Source organism: Anabrus simplex, chromosome 6, assembly GCF_040414725.1.
Source record: "Anabrus simplex isolate iqAnaSimp1 chromosome 6, ASM4041472v1, whole genome shotgun sequence".
NCBI classification, from domain to species: Eukaryota; Metazoa; Arthropoda; class Insecta; order Orthoptera; family Tettigoniidae; genus Anabrus; species Anabrus simplex.
In genome coordinates, this window is record NC_090270.1 from 235924543 (window position 1) to 235946119 (window position 21577).

General features: G+C 36.9%; 1 protein-coding gene and 1 long non-coding RNA gene across 11 annotated transcripts in view; one reads left to right on the plus strand and one right to left on the minus strand.

Annotated features, from left to right (window-relative positions):
• The window catches only part of LOC136876380 (ionotropic receptor 75a), a 370517-nt gene that overhangs the window by 124796 nt on the left and 224144 nt on the right, over positions 1-21577 (plus strand). For 8 of the 9 annotated variants that reach the window (XR_010860583.2, XR_010860582.2, XR_010860584.2 and 5 more), the window contains exon 5: positions 15305-15463. The exons of the other annotated variant lie outside the window; for it this stretch is intronic. Coding sequence is in view for 5 of the 8 variants with exons in the window: in XM_067150278.2 (XP_067006379.2) it covers positions 15305-15463 (159 nt within the window). In the remaining 3 variants the exon portion in view is untranslated. The remainder of the gene's footprint in view (positions 1-15304; positions 15464-21577) is intronic. 9 annotated transcript variants of the gene reach the window in all.
• LOC136876381 (uncharacterized) overlaps positions 1-21577 on the minus strand; it is a 131106-nt gene that overhangs the window by 37722 nt on the left and 71807 nt on the right. The gene's annotated exons all lie outside the window — the stretch shown is intronic.

Below are 21577 nucleotides of genomic sequence, written 5' to 3' on the forward strand. Positions count from 1 at the left end.
TGCTACCCTTTCCCGATCTGTACACTCTAAATATATCAAGTTGCCTATTATCTTTAGAAATGAGCCTTACACCTAGAATTTCATGTGTCTCATCTTTAACTTTTTCGTAGCTTACAAATTCTTCTTTCACCAGAATGAACACTCCCCCTCCCACCATTCCTATCCTATCTCTATGATACACACTCCAGTGCCGTGAGAAAATTTCTGCATCCATTATATCATTTCTCAGCCGTGATTCAACTCCTATTACAATATCTGGTAAATATATATCTATTAAATTACTTAATTCTATTCCTTTCCTTACAATACTTCTACAGCTCAACACTAACAATTTTATGTCATCCCTACTTGATTTCCAGTTCCCTGTTCCCTTATCACCGCTCCCTAGGCCATCCCGTTTCCCTGAATGTACCTCCCTATTACCCTTCCAAACAAATTTCCTAACTTATATGTACCACTGTGGTTTAAATGAAGGCCATCTGAGCGCAGATCCATATCTCCTACCCACCCATTAGGATCTAGAAATTTCACTACCAGTTTCCCACATACCCACTCCATAGTCTCATTTAAATCCCCAATCACCCTCCAGTCAGTATCCCTCCTACACAGTATTCCACTAATAACAATCTCCGCCTTCTTAAACTTCACCCGTGCTGCATTTACCAGATCCCACACATCTCCAACTATGTTGGTACTTATATCAGCTTGCCTTACGTTGTTGGTACCAACGTGAAACACTACCACCTTCTCCTTCCCCTCCTCCCTCTCTTCTACTTTCCTCAACATCTGCCTCAACCTAATTCCTGGATAACATTCTACCCTGGTTCCTTTTCCTCCACACACTTTCCCCACGTGTCTAACGATGGAATCTCCCATGGCCAGAACCTCAACCCTACTCACCTCATTTGATCCCCTCTCCTCCTAGTCAGCCCTATCTTTCCGATAGCTGCAGAAGCTAATTCCTCCTCCCTTTTCTCCTTTCCATGACCCTGTTCCACCTGTCTTTTCCTATCCTCTACTCTACATTTCCCTTTCCTACCTTTTCCCTTCCTCCTACTTCCACGCATCTCAGCAACAGTTCCCTGTCCCTCATCTTCCCTCTGTTGTTCTACCTGGAGTGACTCGTACCGATTTTGCACAGACACCTGTCCTGAATTCTGATCCTGAATAGAGCCCTTAGCCTGCAATCTCCTTCCTCTTAGAACATTAGACCACCGGTCTTCTACAACTCCTCCCTTTCCTTCCCCTCCCTCTTGTACACCTACTGTAACCTGTACATTGTTTGAGGGAGTCCTATCTTCCTTCCTGTCTTCTGTGAGAATCCTAATTATCTCCCTCAAACTTTCCAACTCCTCCCTCATACCCCTCAATGCCTCACCACACCCACAATAAGTACACTCCCGCTCCTTAGCCATTCTTTACGGGGGGAAAAAAAAATTAAATTAAAAAATAAAATAACTTATTTGCAAAAAATAAATGAACGAAAGGATATATTGTCTGGGATAGTACACAACAATAAGGTAATTAATATACGACTACACTACAATACTACTTAGTCGTGCTCTATTTTTTTTTAATTCTACAACCCTTAACAGGATAAAAACTGCTGTTAATTTCTGAATATCGAAAGTAATACACAAGAACTACACAATTCCAAACTGCAATTAAGCCTATCCTAATTACAACAACAGTATTTTAGTAAGAGTTCCTACGGATACCACTACTACACCAATACTACACAAATATTTTACAATAATAAAATAAGCACACTCAATTCTAATAGGATATTACTCGTTTACTACTGTACAGTACACTACAGTAATTTTTAAACTACTTTCAGACGTATCCTAATTACGATACCGGTACCGTACTGTATGTCACTACTAAGCACAACAGAAATGAAATTTGCAAGAACTACTGTACTCAAAGATTACCAACGAAGCTAAATGCTTAGACAAATTATTATTAGTATTATGGTCTAATAGATACACACGAAAGATAACACACGAATATAGGAGGCAAGATACGGCACTATCTAAATGTACTGTATCTATACTACAATGTATCTACACTACACTACACTGCGTTTGGTTAAATGCTTAAGTATCAAAAGGTTTGCCGTACACGAAGAAAAACACGAATATAACTGGCAAGATACTATCTAATATATTATAACTTACCTTATCTTCACTACAATTCTACTGAAATGTGGTTATGTGATTATTACAGCTGGTGGATTACTATTATTTTCCCTACTCCACAGGACGGAGAAAAAAAAGTGTCCTTAATTAGGCCTGCTGAAAAATACGAGGTTGTCTATAATAATTTCTCAAATATTTCTATCAAAACTACTACTACTACTACTACTCCAGGGACTTGAACTGCAATTATTGGGATATATGAACTTTATTATTATTAGCTAACCGCTCATAAATACTGAAAGATCGAGGGAGCGAAATATAAATTACGGATACTAACTACCTACTCAGAAGTACAAATGAATGGAATACAAGGTCAGCTGATTTTTATTTATATTTACTTGACTACACTAACCCTTTGTTCACGACTGTAGCCAACAATGCAATATTTGAATATGAGGAGCGACAATGATCAATAACAATACAACGACTGTTAACTATTACCGTGTAATCTCTTTAACTTCTTTTTAAATGGAAGTTTACAGGCGTATCGTGTTTTTTAATGTAGTAAATTATTACCTTCACGATAGTTTGAACGGATATCTATACGAAATACCGGAGAAGTTGCTGCAGAAGTTACGGTACTATTCCTTATCATAATCTGCCTTTGTAAGTACAACCAACGAACCTACAGATATTTACAAATATTTTTAAAGTTAATAGTATTACCTAAAGTATCTCCTAAACCTAAATTCGAAACAAGGTACACCTAGCTAGCCTACTTAACCTAGAAAACGTAATTTACTGAAGACCAACTGAATTACTTGCTACAAAATTTAAATAAATATCAATACTCCCAATTTCTACCAACAAGCACTAAACACCACTATATAAACAGCACTAAATGAATCAGATATACACAAAATTAAGCTATTTCAATAGGTTTTCACTACTTTATCACTACAATAATGCAAGAGCTCTCTCAACAGCCAACCGTTCTCAAGCGCATCCAACAATCAATCATTATCTCAAGAAGGATGGTCAACAAGGACAGTTACTCAATGTATGGCTGTAATGAAAGTGTTGTGGATTAAACATGGAGGCAGATCAGGGTGGTGGGAGCTATTGGTGACTTGCCTTGAACAGATTGTTCAAGGGCTACAGCAGCAGTTGATGACCGTTACCTTTGAATTTCAGCTTGGAGAAAACCAGAACACAATGCTGCCATGCTGATAATGAACTCTGGGCAGCCACAGAGATTTAATTTTTAAATTCACATAGACTTTAAGTAAAACAAGGTACATATATATATATATTTTTTGTTAGTTGTTTTACGTCGCACTGACACTGATAGGTCTTATGGCGACGATGGGACAGGAAAGGGCTAGGAGTGGGAAGGAAGCGGCCGTGGCCTTAATTAAGGTACAGCCCCAGCATTTGCCTGGTGTGAAAATGGGAAACCACGGAAAACCATCTTCAGGGCTGCTGACAGTGGGGTTCGAACCTACTATCTCCCGAATAGTGGATATTGGCCGCACTTAAGCGACTGCAGCTATCGAGCTCGGTAAGGTACATATTAAGATCTTAAGAAGATATACACCCTCATAACAATGTGCAGAGATCTGTATCCTTTATTTACAATCCCATTTATGTGATTACCCCAAAGAAGGTCTTTCCTTATATTAACACCTAGGTACTTACAGTGATCACCATAAGGAACTTTCACCCCGTCAACGCACTAATTAAAACTGAGAGGACTTTTCTCATTTATGAAACTCATAACCTGACTTTTAACCCCATTTATCATCATACCATTGCCTGTTGTCAATTGCACAACATTATCAAGGTAAGTTTGCAGTTGCTCACAATCTTGTAACTTATTTATTACTCTATACAGAATAACATCATCTGCAAAAAGCCCTATCACTGATTCCACTTCTTTACTCATATCATTTATATATATAAGAAAACATTAAGGTCCAATGATACTGCCTTGAGGAATTCCCCTCTTAATTATTACAGGGTCAGAGATAAAGCTTCCTCTACTCTAATTCCCTGAGATCTACTGTATTTTCTAGAAATATAGCAACCCATTGAGTCACTCTCTTGTCTAGTCCACTTGGTCTCATTTTTCCTAGTAGTCTCCCATGATCCACTCTATCAAATGCTTTATACAGGTCAATCAAAATACAGTTCATTCAACCTCTTGAATTAAAGATATCTGCAATTTCTTGCTAGAATCCTAGAAGTTGAGCTTCAGTGGAATAACCTTTCCTAAATCCAAACTGCCTTCTATCGAACCAGTTATTAATTTCACATTGATGCCTAATATAATCAGGAAGAATGCTTTCCCAAAGCTTACGTGCATGTAAAACATACTGTTCTGCAATTTTCAGCTTTATGTCTATCACCCCTTCCTTTATACACAGGGGCTACTATAGTAACTCCCAATTCATTTGGTATTGCTCCTTCATGCAAACAATAATCAAATAAGTACTTCAGATAGGGTACTATATCCCAACTCATTGACTTTGGTATATCCCCAAATATCTTACTAATTCCAGCCACTTTTCTGGTTTTCAAATTGTTATCTTATTGTAAATGTTATTGTTATCATATGTAAATTAAATACTCCTTTAGCATTAGTCACCTCCTCTATCTGGACATCATCTTTGTAATCAACAATCCTTACATACTGCTGACTGAATACTTCTGCCTTTTGAAGATCCTCACATACACACTCCCTTTTTTCATTGATGATTCCTGGAATGTCATTCTTGGAATCTGTTCCTGCCTTAAAGTACCTATACATACCCTTCCATTTCTCACTATAACTTGTATCACTGCCAATTATGCTTGCCATCATGTTATCCTTAGCTGACTTCTTTGCTCGATTCAGTTTCCTATTTAAGTTACTTCAATTTGTCCTTACTTCCACAGCCATTTCTAACTCTACTTCTGTCCAATCTCACCTCCTTCTTAGTCTCTTTATTTTTCTATTATAATAATGTGGGTCTTTGTCATTCCTTACTACGTTTAAAGGTACAAACCTGTTTTCACATTCCTCAACAATTGCTTTAAAACCATTCTAGAGTCTGTTTACATTTTTATTTACCGTTTTCCACTGATCATAGTTACTTTTTAAAAACTTTCTCATGAACATTTTATCAGCCATAAGGTACTACTTAATAGTCTTAATTTTAATATCTTCCTTTCTTTCACATTTATTTTTAACTACCACAAAAACAGCTTCATGATCACTAATACCGTCTATTACTTTGGTTTCTCAGTAGAGCTACTCTGGTTTTACCAGCACCACGGCCAGGATATTTTTCCCTCTAGTTGTTTGCGTCACCTTCTGAATCAGCTGTCGTTCCCATATTAGCTTATTTGCCATTTGTTCATCATGCTTCCTGTCATTTGCATTACCTTCCCAATTGACATTTGGTAAATTCAGATTTCCCTCTACAATCACATTCCTTTTCATGTTGTTTTCTACATACCTGATTATCTTATGAAATAATTCTGAATCAGTGTCAGTGCTACCCTTTCCTGGTCTGTACACTCCAAAGACATCAATTTGCCTATTATCTTTAGAACTGAGCCCTACACCTAGAATTTCATGTTTCTCATTTGTAACTTTTTAGTAGCTTACAAATTCTTCTTTCACCAGAATGAGTACTCCCCCTCCCACCATTCCTATCCTATCTCTACAATACGCACTCCAGTTCCTTGAGAAAATTTCTGCATCCATTATATCATTTCTCAGCCATGTTCCAACTCCTATTATAATATCTGGTAAGTATATATCTGTTAAATAACTTAATTCTATTCCTTTCTTTACAATACTTCTACAGTTCAACACTAACATTTTTATGTCGTCCCTACTTGACTTCCAGATCCCTGTACCCTTACCGCTGCTCCCTAGACCACCCCATTTCCCTGAATGTACCTCCCTATCACCCTTCCAAACAAATTTCCTAACTTACACGTACCACTGTGGTTTAAGTGAAGGCCATCTGAGCGCAGATACCTATCTCCTGCCCACCTATTAGGATCTAGAAATCTCACTCCCAGTTTGCCACATACCCACTCCATAGTCTTACTTAAGTCCTCAATCACCGTAAGTATCCCTCTTACACAGTATTCCATTGATAACAATCTCCACTTCCTTAAACTTTCATGTGCTGCATTTACCAGATTCCACATATCCCCAACTATGGCAGCTTGCCTTACGTTGTTGGTACCAACGTGAATCACTACCACCTCCTCCTTCCCTTCCTGCTTCTTTTCCACTTTCCTCAACATCTGCCTCAACCTAATTCCTGGATAACACTCTATCCTGGTTCCCTTTCCTCCAGGCACTTTCCCCACATGCCTAACAATGGAATCGCCCATGACCAAAGCCTCAATCCTACCCACCTCATTTGGTCCCCTTCTCTCCTGGTCAGCCCTGTCTTTCCTGGCAGCTGCAGAAGCTACTTCCTCCTCCCTTTTATCCCTCCCAAAACCCTGTTCAACCTGTCTTTTCCTATCCTCTACTCTACATTTCTCTTTCCTACCTTTTCCCTTCCTCTTACTTCCACACATCTTAGCAACAGTTCCCTGTTCTTCATTTTCCCTCTGTTGTTCTACCTGCAGTGACTCGTACTGATTACTCACAGACACCTGTCCTGAATTCTGTTCATGAATAGAGCCCTTGGCCTGCAGTCTCCTTCCCCTAGGACATTAAACCACCTGTCTTCTAAAATTCTCCCCTCTCCCTCCCATACTGTATCCTGTACATTGTTTGAGGGAGGCCTACCTTCTTCCTGTCTTCTGAGAGAATCCTAATTATCTCCCTCAAACTCTCCAACTCCTCCCTCATACTCCTCAATGCCTCGCCACACCCACGGTTCCTACACTTGCACTCCTTAGCCATTCTTTTATGTAAAAATAAGATAACTTATTATGTGCAAAAAATGAAAGGAATGAAATATTGTCTTGGATAGTACACAAAGATCATACGGCAATAAGGTAATTAATATACTACTGTACTACTTAGTTGTACTCTATTTTTATCCTACATCACCCTAACAGGATAAAAAACTGCTGCTAATTACTGAATACCAAAAGGAATACACAAGAATTACACAATTCTAAACTGCAGTTAAGCCTATCCTAATTACAACAGAATTCTAGTAAAAGTGTTTCTATAGATACCTCTACTTTACTACACAAATATTTTACAATAATAGAATAAGAACACTAATTTCTAATAAGATCTTCCTCGTATGTTACTGTACAATACACTACAATAATTTTAAACAATGTTCAGACGTATCCTAATTACAATACCGTATGGTACTACATTGCACACACAGAAATGAAATTTCCAAGTTTGAAATTTGCAAGAACAACTCAAAGATTACCAACAAAACTAAATGCTTAGACAGATTATTATTAGTACTATGCTCTAATACATCCACACGAAAGATACACACGAATATAGCAGGCAAGATATTGTACTATCTAAATTGTATCTATGCTACAATTCTCAACTGAAATGTGGTTATATGGTTTTTACCACTGGTGGATTACTATTATTTTCCCTACTATGCGGGACGGAGAATGAAAGTCATTAAATGCCTAAAATTAAGAGGTTGTCTATAATAATTTCTGTCAAATCTATGCCGGGGGCTTGAACTGCAATATTATTTGGATATAGGAATTTGATTATTAACTTTTATTCGATGAATAAACAAAGGTGAAAAGTACCAAGTGTGCCAGAAGCTTAGACTACGAATTATCGGAATAAAATAATCAGCTGATTTTCGTATTTGTTTCCACAACTACCATGTGCATGTACTCTTTTTGATCTCATTGGAATGCAGCAACAATCGTCAACAATCCAAAGACTGTTGAGTAGCTTAATTATCCAGTGAAATACCATGTATTCTCTTTAACTTCTTTTAAATTGAAGTTTACAGGCATAGGGTGTTATTTAATTTAATAGATTATTACCTTTGTGATAGTTTGAACAAATATCTATACGAAAGACCAGAAAAGTTGCAGAAATTACAATCAATCAATCAATCAATCAATCAATCAATACTGATCTGCATTTAGGGCAGTCGCCCAGGTGGCAGATTCCCTATTTGTTGTTTTCCTAGCCTTTTCCTAAATGATTTCAAAGAAATTGGAAATTTATTGAACATCTCTCTTGGTAAGTTATTCCAATCCCTAACTCCCCTTCCTATAAATGAATATTTGCCCCAGTTTGTCCTCTTGAATTCCAACTTTATCTTCATATTGTGATCTTTCCTACTTTTATAAATGCCATTCAAACTTATTCGTCTACTAATGTCATTCCACGCCATCTCTCCGCTGACAGCCCGGAACATACCACTTATATACAATAATAAAGTTTTATTATGAATCCACCTGTTCAATACATTATAATGTTGTTACATTTAAAATAACTTCATTAGTTAAAAAGTTATATATGGGACATGTTTCGCTCCCTTACAGAGCATCATCAGCCAAATCTGAATCTCAAATAATTGTTATTTACGTAAATAAAGACTTAAGAACTATTAGAACATTTTTGACAAACTTAAAACTTATTCTATTAGAAAAATCATAAAATATAAAATCTTTGTATACATGGCTTAATTACATGTGCTTAATAGGAAGATACATTAAAATTATGGAAGAGAGAGTACTAAAATATAAAATAAATAATATATATATATATTATGTCACAAAATCCTAGAAAGACGTGAAAAACAATCTTAGGAGCTAAATTTGAGGATTTTCTTGGCAATGAGATCTGGTAAAAAAAAAAAAAAAAAAAAGTTATTTATCCCTTGTGGATAAGAGTCTATAAAGATTCAAATTTATCGTCAATTTGATGATTGAACTTATAACAGGATAAATGTTGGTCTTCAAGAAATTTAAATGCTTGTTGTCATGTGACCTCGGCGAATGCTGTTGAAAAGATATGTTCTTATAGATGTCGAGGACCGTTCGTTGAACTAATGGATTTGATAAGGATGATTGAAAGGGACGTAAATCAACGTTTGTATTGAAAGCTGCTGCTTGGTTTATCTTGTTGAATGTCCCTCCAATTGCTGTTTGTCGGTTTGGTGTTGTCCGAGGTTATGTGGTCAGTATGTCAGTCACCACATAACCTCGGACAACACCAAACCGACAAACAGCAATTGGAGGGACATTCAACAAGATAAACCAAGCAGCAGCTTTCAATACAAACGTTGATTTACGTCCCTTTCAATCATCCTTATCAAATCCATTAGTTCAACGAACGGTCCTCGACATCTATAAGAACATATCTTTTCAACAGCATTCGCCGAGGTCACATGACAACAAGCATTTAAATTTCTTGAAGACCAACATTTATCCTGTTATAAGTTCAATCATCAAATTGACGATAAATTTGAATCTTTATAGACTCTTATCCACAAGGGATAAATAACTTTTTCTTTTTTTTTTTTTTTTTTTACCAGATCTCATTGCCAAGAAAATCCTCAAATTTAGCTCCTAAGATTGTTTTTCACGTCTTTCTAGGATTTTGTGACATAATATATATATTATTTATTTTATATTTTAGTACTCTCTCTTCCATAATTTTAATGTATCTTCCTATTAAGCACATGTAATTAAGCCATGTATACAAAGATTTTATATTTTATGATTTTTCTAATAGAATAAGTTTTAAGTTTGTCAAAAATGTTCTAATAGTTCTTAAGTCTTTATTTACATAAATAACAATTATTTGAGATTCAGATTTGGCTGATGATGCTCTGTAAGGGAGCCAAACATGTCCCATATATAACTTTTTAACTAATGAAGTTATTTTAAATGTAACAACATTATAATGTATTGAACAGGTGGATTCATAATAAAACTTTATTATTGTATATCAACAGATTTCAATACGGATTAAAACATGAGATTAGTCACTTGCAACATACCACTTAGTCGAGCAGCTCTTCTTCTTTCTCTCAATTCTTCCCAACCCAAACATTGCAACATTTTTGTAACGCTACTCTTTTGTCGGAAATCGCCCAGAACAAATCGAGCTGCTTTTCTTTGGATTTTTTCCAGTTCTTGAATCAGGTAATCCTGGTGAGGGTCCCATACACTGGAACCATACTCTAGTTGGGGTCTTACCAGAGACTTATATGCACTCTCCTTTACATCCTTACTACAACCCCTAAACACCCTCATAACCATGTGCAGAGATCTGTACCCTTTATTTACAATCCCATTTATGTGATTACCCCAATGAAGATCTTTCCTTATATTAACACCTAGATACTTACAATGATCCCCAAAAGGAACTTTCACCCCATCAACGCAGTAATTAAAACTGAGAGGACTTTTCCTACTTGCAAAACTCACAACCTGACTTTTAACCCCGTTTATCAACATACCATTGCCTGCTGTCCATCTCACAACATTTTCGAGGTCACGTTGCAGTTGCTCACAATCTTGTAACTTATTTATCACTCTATAGAGAATAACATCATCTGCAAAAAGCCTTACCTCTGATTCCACTCCTTTACTCATATCATTTATATATATATAAGAAAACATAAAGGTCCGATAATACTGCCTTGAGGAATTACCCTCTTAATTATTACAGGGTCAGATAAAGCTTCACCTACTCTAATTCTCTGAGATCTATTTTCTAGAAATATAGCAACCCATTCAGTCACTCTTTTGTCTAGTCCAATTGCACTCATTTTTGCCAGTAGTCTCCCATGATCCACCCTATCAAATGCTTTAGACAGGTCAATCGCGATACAGTCCATTTGACCTCCTGAATCCAAGATATCTGCTATATCTTGCTGGAATCCTACAAGTTGAGCTTCAGTGGAATAACCTTTCCTAAAACCGAATTGCCTTCTATCGAACCAGTTATTAATTTCACAAACATGTCTAATATAATCAGAAAGAATGCCTTCCCAAAGCTTACATACAATGCATGTCAAACTTACTGGCCTGTAATTTTCAGCTTTATGTCTATCACCCTTTCCTTTATACACAGGGACAACTATAGCAACTCTCCATTCATCTGGTATAGCTCCTCCGACCAAACAATAATCAAATAAGTACTTCAGATATGGTAGATATGGTACTATATCCCAACCCATTGTCTTTAGTATATCCCCAGAAATCTGATCAATTCCAGTCGCTTTTCTAGTTTTTAACTTTTGTATCTTATTGTAAATGTCATTGTTATCATATGTAAATTTTATTACTTCTTTGGCCTTAGTCTCCTCCTCTATCTCAACATTATCCTTGTAACCAACAATCTTTACATACTGCTGACTGAATACTTCTGCCTTTTGAAGATCCTCACATACACACTCCCCTTGTTCATTAATTATTCCTGGAATGTCCTTCTTGGAACCTGTTTCTGCCTTAAAATACCTATACATACCCTTCCATTTTTCACTAAAATTCGTATGACTGCCAATTATGCTTGCCATCATATTATCCTTAGCTGCCTTCTTTGCTAGATTCAATTTTCTAGTAAGTTCCTTCAATTTCTCCTTACTTCCACAGCCAATTCTAACTCTATTTCTTTCCAGTCTGCACCTCCTTCTTAGTCTGTTTATTTCTCTATTATAATAAGGTGGGTCTTTACCATTCCTTACCACCCTTAATGGTACAAACCTGTTTTCGCATTCCTCAACAATTTCTTTAAACCCATCCCAGAGCCTGTTTACATTTATATTTACCGTTTTCCACCGATCATAGTTATTTTTTAGAAACTGCCTCATGCCTGCTTTATCAGCCATGTGGTACTGCCTAACAGTCCTACTTTTAAGACCTTCCTTTCTATCACATTTATTTTTAACTACCACAAAAACAGCTTCATGATCACTAATACCATCTATTACTTCAGTTTCCCTATAGAGCTCATCTGGTTTTATCAGCACCACATCCAGGATATTTTTCCCTCTGGTTGGTTCCATCACTTTCTGAATCAGCTGTCCTTCCCATATTAACTTATTTCCCATTTGTTGGTCATGCTTTCTGTCGTTCGCATTTCCTTCCCAATTTACATCTGGCAAATTCAGATCTCCCGCTACAATCACATTTCTTTCCATGTCGTTTCCCACATAGCTGACTATCCTATCAAATAATTCTGAATCCGCGTCAGTGCTATCCTTTCCCGATCTGTACACTCCAAATATATCAAGTTGCCTATTATCTTTAGAAATGAGCCTTACTCCTAGAATTTCATGTGTCTCATCTTTAACTTTTTCGTAGCTTACAAATTCTTCTTTCACCAGAATGAACACTCCGCCTCCCACCCTTCCTATCCTATCTCTACGATACACACTCCAGTGCCGTGAGAAAATTTCTGCATCCATTATATCATTTCTCAGCCATGATTCAACTCCTATTACAATATCTGGTGAATATATATCTATTAAATTACTTAATTCTATTCCTTTCCTTACAATACTTCTACAGTTCAACACTAACAATTTTATGTCATCCCTACTTGATTTCCAGTTCCCTTTTCCCTTATCACCGCTCCCTAGGCCATCCCGTTTCCCTGAATGTACCTCCCTATTACCCTTCCAAACAAATTTCCTAACTTATACGTACCACTGCGGTTTAAATGAAGGCCATCTGAGCGCAGATCCCTATCTCCTACCCACCCATTAGGATCTAGAAATTTCACTCCCAGTTTCCCACATACCCACTCTATAGTCTTATTTAAATCCCCAATCACCCTCCAGTCAGTATCCCTTCTACACAGTATTCCACTAATAACAATCTCTGCTTTCTTAAACTTCACCCGTGCTGCATTTACCAGATCCCACACATCTCCAACTATGTTGGTACTTATATCAGCTTGCCTTACGTTGTTGGTACCAACGTGAAACACTACCACCTTCTCCTTCCCCTCCTCCCTCTCTTCTACTTTCCTCAACATCTGCCTCAACCTAATTCCTGGATAACACTCTACCCTGGTACCCTTTCCTCCACACACTTTCCCCACGTGTCTAACGATGGAATCTCCCATGACCAGAGCCTCAACCCTACCCACCTCGTTTGATCCCCTCCCCTCCTGGTCAGCCCTATCTTTCCTGATAACTGCAGAAGCTACTTCCTCCTCCCTTTTCTCCTTCCCATGACCCTGTTCCACCTGTCTTTTCCTATCATCTACTCTACATTTTCCTTTCCTACCTTTTCCCTTCCTCCTACTCCCACACATCTCAGCAACAGTTCCCTGTCCCTCATCTTCCCTCTGTTGTTCTACCTGGAGTGACTCGTACCGATTTTGCACAGACACCTGTCCTGAATTCTGATCCTGAATAGAGCTCCTAGCCTGCAATCTCCTTCCCCTTAGAACATTAGACCACCTGTCTTCTACAACTCCTCCCTTTCCTTCCCCTCCCTCTTGTACACCTACTGTAACCTGTACGTTGTTTGAGGGAGTCCTATCTTCCTTCCTGTCTTCTGTGAGAATGCTAATTATCTCCCTCAAACTTTCCAACTCCTCCCTCATACCCCTCAATGCCTCGCCACACCCACAGAAACTACACTCGCGCTCCTTAGCCATTCTTTATGGGGGGAAAAATGAAATTAAATATAAAATAACTTATTTGCAAAAAATAAATGAACGGAGGGATATATTGTCTGGGATAGTACACAACAATAAGGTAATTAATATATGACTACACTACGATACTACTTAGTCGTGCTCTATTTTTTTTATCCTACAACCCCTGACAGGATAAAAACTGCTGTTAATTACTGAATATCGAAAGTAATAGCCTACACAAGAACTACACAATTCCAAATTGCAATTTAGCCTATTCTAATTACAACAACAGTATTTTAGTACGAGTTTCTACGGATACCTCTACTACACCAGTACTACACAAATATTTTACAATAATAAAATAATCACACTAAATTCTAATAGGATATTACTCGTATACTACTGTACAGTACAACTCCTTATGATAATCTGCCTTTGTAAGTATTATACCAATGAGCCTACATATATTTTAAAATATTGTTTAAAGCTAATATTATTACCTAAAGTCTTTCCTAAACCTAAATTCGAAACATGGTACACCTAGCTAGCCTACTTCACCTAGAAAATGTAATCTACTGCATGCCAACTGAACTACTTGTTATGAAATTCAAATAAATATCACTACTCCCAGTTTCTACCAACAAGCACTAAACACCAATATATAAATATCACTAAATGGATCACACACACAAAAAACAGTTTCAATAGGTTTTAACTACTTTATCACTACAATACTTCAAGAGCACTCTCAACAGCCGACCATCCACAAACGCATCCATCAATGGACTTCCCTGGACTACTCTGCTTAGAACACACCTCTAATGCTTCCACACTAGATCTACAACTTCAACTGATATATTGCTTCCCATTTGAGCATGGCTTTCTGCCTGTGGGTTGGGATATGTGCAGTTGTGTTTAATGTTTACAAACATCCTAAGGGATGCCTTTCTGGTTTGCGCAGGACAGGCCGAGATATCAATACAGTTAAGTGACACACTCAGTTGATACAAAACTGTTTTTGATGTGCATATTTATTTCATTATGCCATATACAGGAATATAAATAGGAACACATAATAAGATAAACAAAATGACAGGTCAATGTAGGAAAAGGGAACAATATAAAAAGAGACAAAGAGAAACAGGAAAACACAAATGAATATGGGACAATTCCCAAATCTTTGTCTTTATTCCTTTCCATGACATGCATATATTGACCTAAACAACCATGGACTGGTAAGAGAGCCAATCTACTTGAAGGTGGCAGTATATGAAGTTGTGGAGATTGTCCTTTTGGGTTTTCATACTTGCCCTTCTCTCTTTTCCTGTTGCTCCCTCTTCTGATGATGACTTATCATTGTGGTTATTCTATTATATGATCTATTTATTTTCCAGTCTTCAGATATAAAACTTGACTTGGTCACATGCTTGTTCCTTTCCATTATTTACTGTATTATGGTTATTCATAACTGCAACTATATAATTATCACATAGATCATTCCTTTTTGGACAGATAGTTATTATTTTAGACCACTTATCATGGATATTCAACATGTATATCAATCTGATGACAACTTTTAAAATTGTTCTTCTAGACTGCATATGATCAGTAATCCTCAGATATTTAAATCCAAAGATCTCTCCATACTTCAACAGTTATCTCACGATCGTGCAGATCTCAGTGCTTCAACAGTGCTGGTCACAAAGGATCGAACAGGGTTGGTGCAGTACAGCATAGCAGTTGATATCTTCAGGTAAAGTATATCTAGTGACTGAAAAATTATTTACTGTAATACATAATGACCAACAAAATGAACAGATCACTTGGCTAAAATTAACTTTTGGTAGGAAACTAAATTCTCCTTGCAGTATTAAAAAAACCCATGGTGCAACAGCCCCAAAGGGCCATGAACTACCAAGCGACTGCTGCTCAGCCGTTAGGCCTGAAAATTATGGGTGTTGTGTGGTCAGCATGATGAATCCTCTCGGCCATTATTCTTGGTTTCCTAGACCAGAGTGCAGTGTTTAATAAGGTGTTACATATGCAGAGACACACAATCAGCCTACTTACATACCTCTTAAGTATAGCCTTATACCTACCAGTGTTCAGTCTGCATGCTTCTGAGAATTAACTAAATCATTCCACAATCCTCTGTTTATAAATATCTCTGTGGCCTTGTCTACTTCCATAGTACTTATCTCTAAATCATCAGAGTTGAGTCTAACCACTGTCACCTTGGTCTCTACCTAATCCTCTTACCTTCCATGACCAAATCCAATATTCTAGGTAACCTCACATGACACTACCACCGAAGACAGTTTATAGAGCTTCATTCTTTGAGTTAATTCTTAACATAGCCTTTATCTCCTCATTCTGAGTATCTTCCTACCACTGTTCTCACTTCTTTTTAACAGCAGTCATTTTCGCTATCTTATTACCTCATGAATAAGATATCCTCAGTCCATACATTTTCGCTCACATACAGCACATCGATGCAGATAGATGTAGAGAGCATTTTGTCAAGAACTCACTTCTTTCTTAAAGAATATCTTTGATTGTAACTGTGAGTTCATTGCATTAGCCTTACCATACTACCATCCTGGGAGAATATGCATCACAAGTAATTGAAATGATCTACCTATTCCAGTCTTGCATTTTCTATTTGACATTCAATCCTTCTAGGTTTCTTCCCATCTGATGTCACTTAAGTCCTGGAAATGCTAATTATATCATCCTCACTGCATCTATTTTCAGACAGATTCATATAAAGCCAACCGTGCTCTATTCACTTGCATCCAGTGTTTATTTTCAGTGAGTGACAAATCAGGAGATCTTGCAGGCCAGGGCAGTTGTGGTACATTGTCTCCATGGAAGAAAGTGAATGTGGAAAACTTTTCTTTAGGAGCAGAATCTTTTTCTAGCGTAGTCTTGGGCTTGCTCTTATATTTATTGATCGTTCTGCTGACGAAGGTTCTACTGAAACCATTGTGTTCTGCAATATTGTAAATATTAATTTCTTTTTTTTTAAATTCTTGTGAGATAAAGGTACAATTAATGCTCTGAGGACCATGCTATTGTAAGCTGCTTTATTATGTATGTCTGGGTGCAGAGAGGTTTGATGGATGGTACTGATGGTGTGGGTGGGTTTCCTGTATTTGTTGAAGGATAAAGTGTTGTTGCTGTTGCGCATGATGGTTAAGTCCAGGTAATTAAGGGCATTATTGTTTTCTAACCCTATGGTGAATTTTATATGTGGGTCAGTAGAGTTGAGAAATTAAAGTACTGTGTTGCTGTTAGTAACGTGGGAGTCTAAAATGACAAACGTGTCAACTACAAAGCGTGTCCAGTTTTGAATGCCATTAATCTTTCCAATGATGTGAGAATGCTCTAAATGATCGATGTCGATATCCGCAAGGATTCCTGATGCTGGTGATCCCATGGGAAGACCTATCTGTTGGTAAATGACATTACTGAAAGTGAAGAAATTGTTGTTCAAAGTAAACTTCAGAATCCAAATAAATTCATCTATTTTGCCTATACTTAAATTGCTGAATTTGGAAAGATTGTTCTTGATCCATTGTATGGTGCTGTTAATGGGAACATTAGCATACATGTTAGTAATACTGTACCAAAAGAATGAAGAATGTGGTGTTTGGATAAATTAAAGTGTTTACTCTTGTTGCAAAAATCTATGGAGTTCTTTACTGATGTATTGGCTAGAAAACGATAGTGTGACTTGAGGAATTTGTGAATGAACTGAGATACCTCATAGGTGGGACTGTTTCTGAAATTGATAATGTGTCTTATGGGGATGTCTGCTTTATGGATCTTGGGTAGTGCTTTTGTTTTGGGAAGCTCCGGATTCATAATAATCATTTTGGATTTTTCAAGGTCATTAAACAGAAACGAAACGTTCTTAATGATGGTTTTTAGGTCTCTTTGTATTTTATTAGTTGGATCTTTTTTAGAGGTTATGAAGTTGTTGTCTGCAAAAAATGTGTGTGCTTTGTTAATATAGTCACTTTTGTCCTTGATTATGGTAGCGTTCTCTTTGTCGGCTTTTGTTATTATTAAGTCGTTGTGTTTGGACTTTTTTCTTAAGTTTGTTTACTTTAGCTATTTGTTCTGTGTTGTGTTTGATGGTTTGTTGCATTTGAATTTATATCGGACCTCTTCTTGTATGTTTATGGGTAATTTATTAATGACCAATTCAGATTCAGCTATGGTGGAAATCAAATTATCATGGTTAGAAGGATTACCCCCATTAAGTTTAGGTCCCTTGCTCAGCACATCGAGATCAACGGCATCAAGATTGATTTTACTTAAACCCAAACATTTTCATAATGAGTCTATTGATAATAACGATATTAAACAAAACCTCACAATACACTTATCCCTTTCAGACCTGAAAGAAAACTGGAGGTGTGAATTTTTGTTTGTACGTCAAGAACTGACTAAAATGCTCCTCAATACACATATTAATAGTTTATTTTACAAAATAAAAACTAACACCCGAAAAACAGGACCCACACAATTGTGCGTAACAAAATTCAAAACCTCGTTGTATCACGTACGATGGTGTAGCTTCAAAATTTACGTTCACTAACCAAAGTACACACTTCATTGAATATATTCTGGTATTCAGTAAAGCTTCTAGATTAATATAAACGCACTAAATAAATACTTACTTTCGGCACTACTGCTTCCTGCCATCTTGCCGATCAACTGTGCTTTTTAAACTCTTCTTCCTTCGCCCTGGCGGTCAAGCGCATACTAAAATCAATTGAAATACACGCCACGTGTCCTGCACAATCACTGCAGTCCGGTGTAGCACCGAAAAAACATCAAATACAGTCAGGGATAACTAAAATACGAACCCGCACAATTGTGCGTACTCGGTCTGAAAGGGTTATAAATGTTCATAAAAAATAAATATTCTTAGCTGTTTTCAATAATAATATGATGATATTCTTTCAGTCACTCAATATCTGCAGTAAGTTAAGAGATTTCTTTAGACTTTAACAAGTTTTATTACAATATAACAATAGTGCTTTTCTTATGAAATAGTGAATATATAAAACTATGATCATCCACTTGTTTCTGCACTTCTAATATTTTCTTCCATGATATAACATGAGTGAGATTTCTAGATCCTAATGGGTGGTTAGGAGATAGGGATCTGTTCTCAGATGGCCTTCACTTAAACTGCAGTGGTACGTATAAGTTAGGAAATTTGTTTGGAAGGGTAATAGGGAGGTACATTCAGGGAAACGGGGTGGTCTAGGGAGCAGTGATAATGGTACAGGAATCTGGAAGTCAAGTAGGGATGAGAAAAAAATGTTAGTGTTGAACTGTAGAAGTATTGTAAAGAAAGGATTAGAAATAAGTAATTTAATAATATACTTACCAGATATTGTAATAGGAGTTGAATCATGGCTGAGAAATGATATAATGAATGCAGAAATATTCTCATGGAACTGGAGTGTATCGTAGAGATAGGATAGGAATGGTAGGAGGGGGAGTATTCACTCTGGTGAAAGAACAATTTGTAAGCTACGAAAAAGTTAAAGATGACAAACATGAAAATCTAGGTATAAGGCTCATTTCTAAAGATAATAGGCAACTTGATGTCTTTGGAGTGTACAGACTGGGAAAAAGGTAGTGCTGGTGCTGATGCTGATTCAGAATTATTTGATAAGATAATCAGCTATGTTGGAAACGACATGGAAAGGAATGTGATTGTAATGGCAAATCTGAATTTACCAAATGTCAACTGGGGAGGTATTGCGAATGACAGGAAACATTACCAACAAATGGCAAATAAGTTAATATGGGAAGTACAGCTGATTCAGAAGATGATGGAACCAAATAGAAGGAAGAATATCCTGGATGTGGTGCTGATAAAACCAGATAAGCTCTTAGAGAAACCGAAGTAATAGATGGTGTTAGTGATCATGAAGCTGTTATTGTCATAGTTAAAAATACATGTGATAGAAAAGAAGGTCTTAAATTAGAGGAAGTTATTAAAAAGTAACTATGATTGGTAGAAAACGGTAAATAAAAATATAAACAGACTCTAGGATGGGTTTAAAGCAACTGTTGAGGAATATGAAAACAGGTTTGTACATTTAAATGTGGTAATAAATTGTAAAATGAAATGGCGTATGGCTTTTAGTGCCTGGAATGTCCGAGGACATGTTCGGCTCGCCAGATGCAGGTCTTTTTATTTGACGCCCGTTGGCGACCTGCGTGTCATGATGAGGATAAAAAATGATAAAGACGACACATACACCCAGCCCCCATGCCAGCAAAATTAACCAATGATGGTTAAAATTCCCAGGGCCCTGTGACCAAAGGCCAGCACGCTAACCATTTAGCTATGGAGCTGGACGTAAGAAATGGTAAAGACCCACCTTATTATAATAGAGAAATAAAGAGACTAAGAAGGAGGTGCAGATTGGAAAGAAATAGAGTTAGAAATGGCTGTGAAAGTAAGGAGAAATTGAAGCAACTTACTAGGAAACTGAATCTAACAAAGAAGTCAGCTAAGGATAACATGATGGCAAGCATAATTGGCAGTGATACAAATTTTAGTGAGAAATGGAAGGGTATGTATAGTACTTCAAGGCAGAAACAGGTTCCAAGAAGGACAATTCAGGAATCATTAATGAACAAGACGAGTGTGTATATGAGGATCTTCAAAAGTCCGAAGTATTCAGTCAACAGTATGTAAAGATTGTTGGTTACAATGATAATGTCCAGATAGAGGAGGTGACTGATGCTAAAGGAGAATTAAAATTTACATATGATAACAATGACATTTACAATAAGATAAAAATTTGAAAACTAGAAAAGTGGCTGGAATTAGTAAGATTTCCGGGGATATACCAAAGTTAATGGGTTGGGATATAGTACCATATCTGAAGTACTTATTTGATTATTGTTTGCATGAAGGAGCTATACCAAATGAATGGAGAGTTACTATAGTAGACCCTGTGTATAAAGGAAAGGGTGATAGACATAAAGCTGAAAATTACAGGCCAGTAAGTTTGACATGCATTGCATGTAAGCTTCGAGAAGGCATTCTTTCTGATTATTTTAGACATGTTTGTGAAATTAATAACTGGTTCGATAGAAGGCAGTTCGGGTTTAGGAAAGGTTATTCCACTGAAGCTCAACTTGTAGGATTCCAGCAAGGTATAGCAGATATCTTGGATTCAGGAGGTCAAATGGACTGTATCGCGATTGATCTGTCTAAAGCATTTGATAGGGTGGATCATGGGAGACTACTAGCAAAAATGAGACCAAGTGGACTAGACAAAAGAGTGACTCAATGGGTGGCTATATTTCTGGAAAATAGATCTCAGAGAATTAGAGTAGAGGAAGCTTTACCTGACACTGTAATAATTAAGAGGGGAATTCCTCAAGGCAGTATTTTTGGACCTTTATATTTTCTTATATATATAAATGATATGAGTAAAGAAGTGGAATCAGAGATAAGGCTTTCTGCAGATGATGTTATTCTGTATAGAGTAATAAATAAGTTACAAGATTGTGAGCAACTGCAAAATGACCTCAATAATGGTGTGCGATGGACAGCAAGCAATGATACGATGATAAACGGGGGTAAAAGTCAGGTTATGAGTTTCATAAATGGAATAAGTCCTCTCAGTTTTAATTAGTGGGGTAAAAGTTCCTTATGGGGATCACTGTAAGTACCTAGGTGTTAATATAAGGAAAGACCTTCATTGGGGTAGTCACATAAATGGGATTGTAAATAAAGTGTACAGATCTCTGCACATGGATATGAGGGTGTTTAGGGGTAAAGGAGAGGGCATATAAGTCTCTGGTAAGACTCCAACTAGAG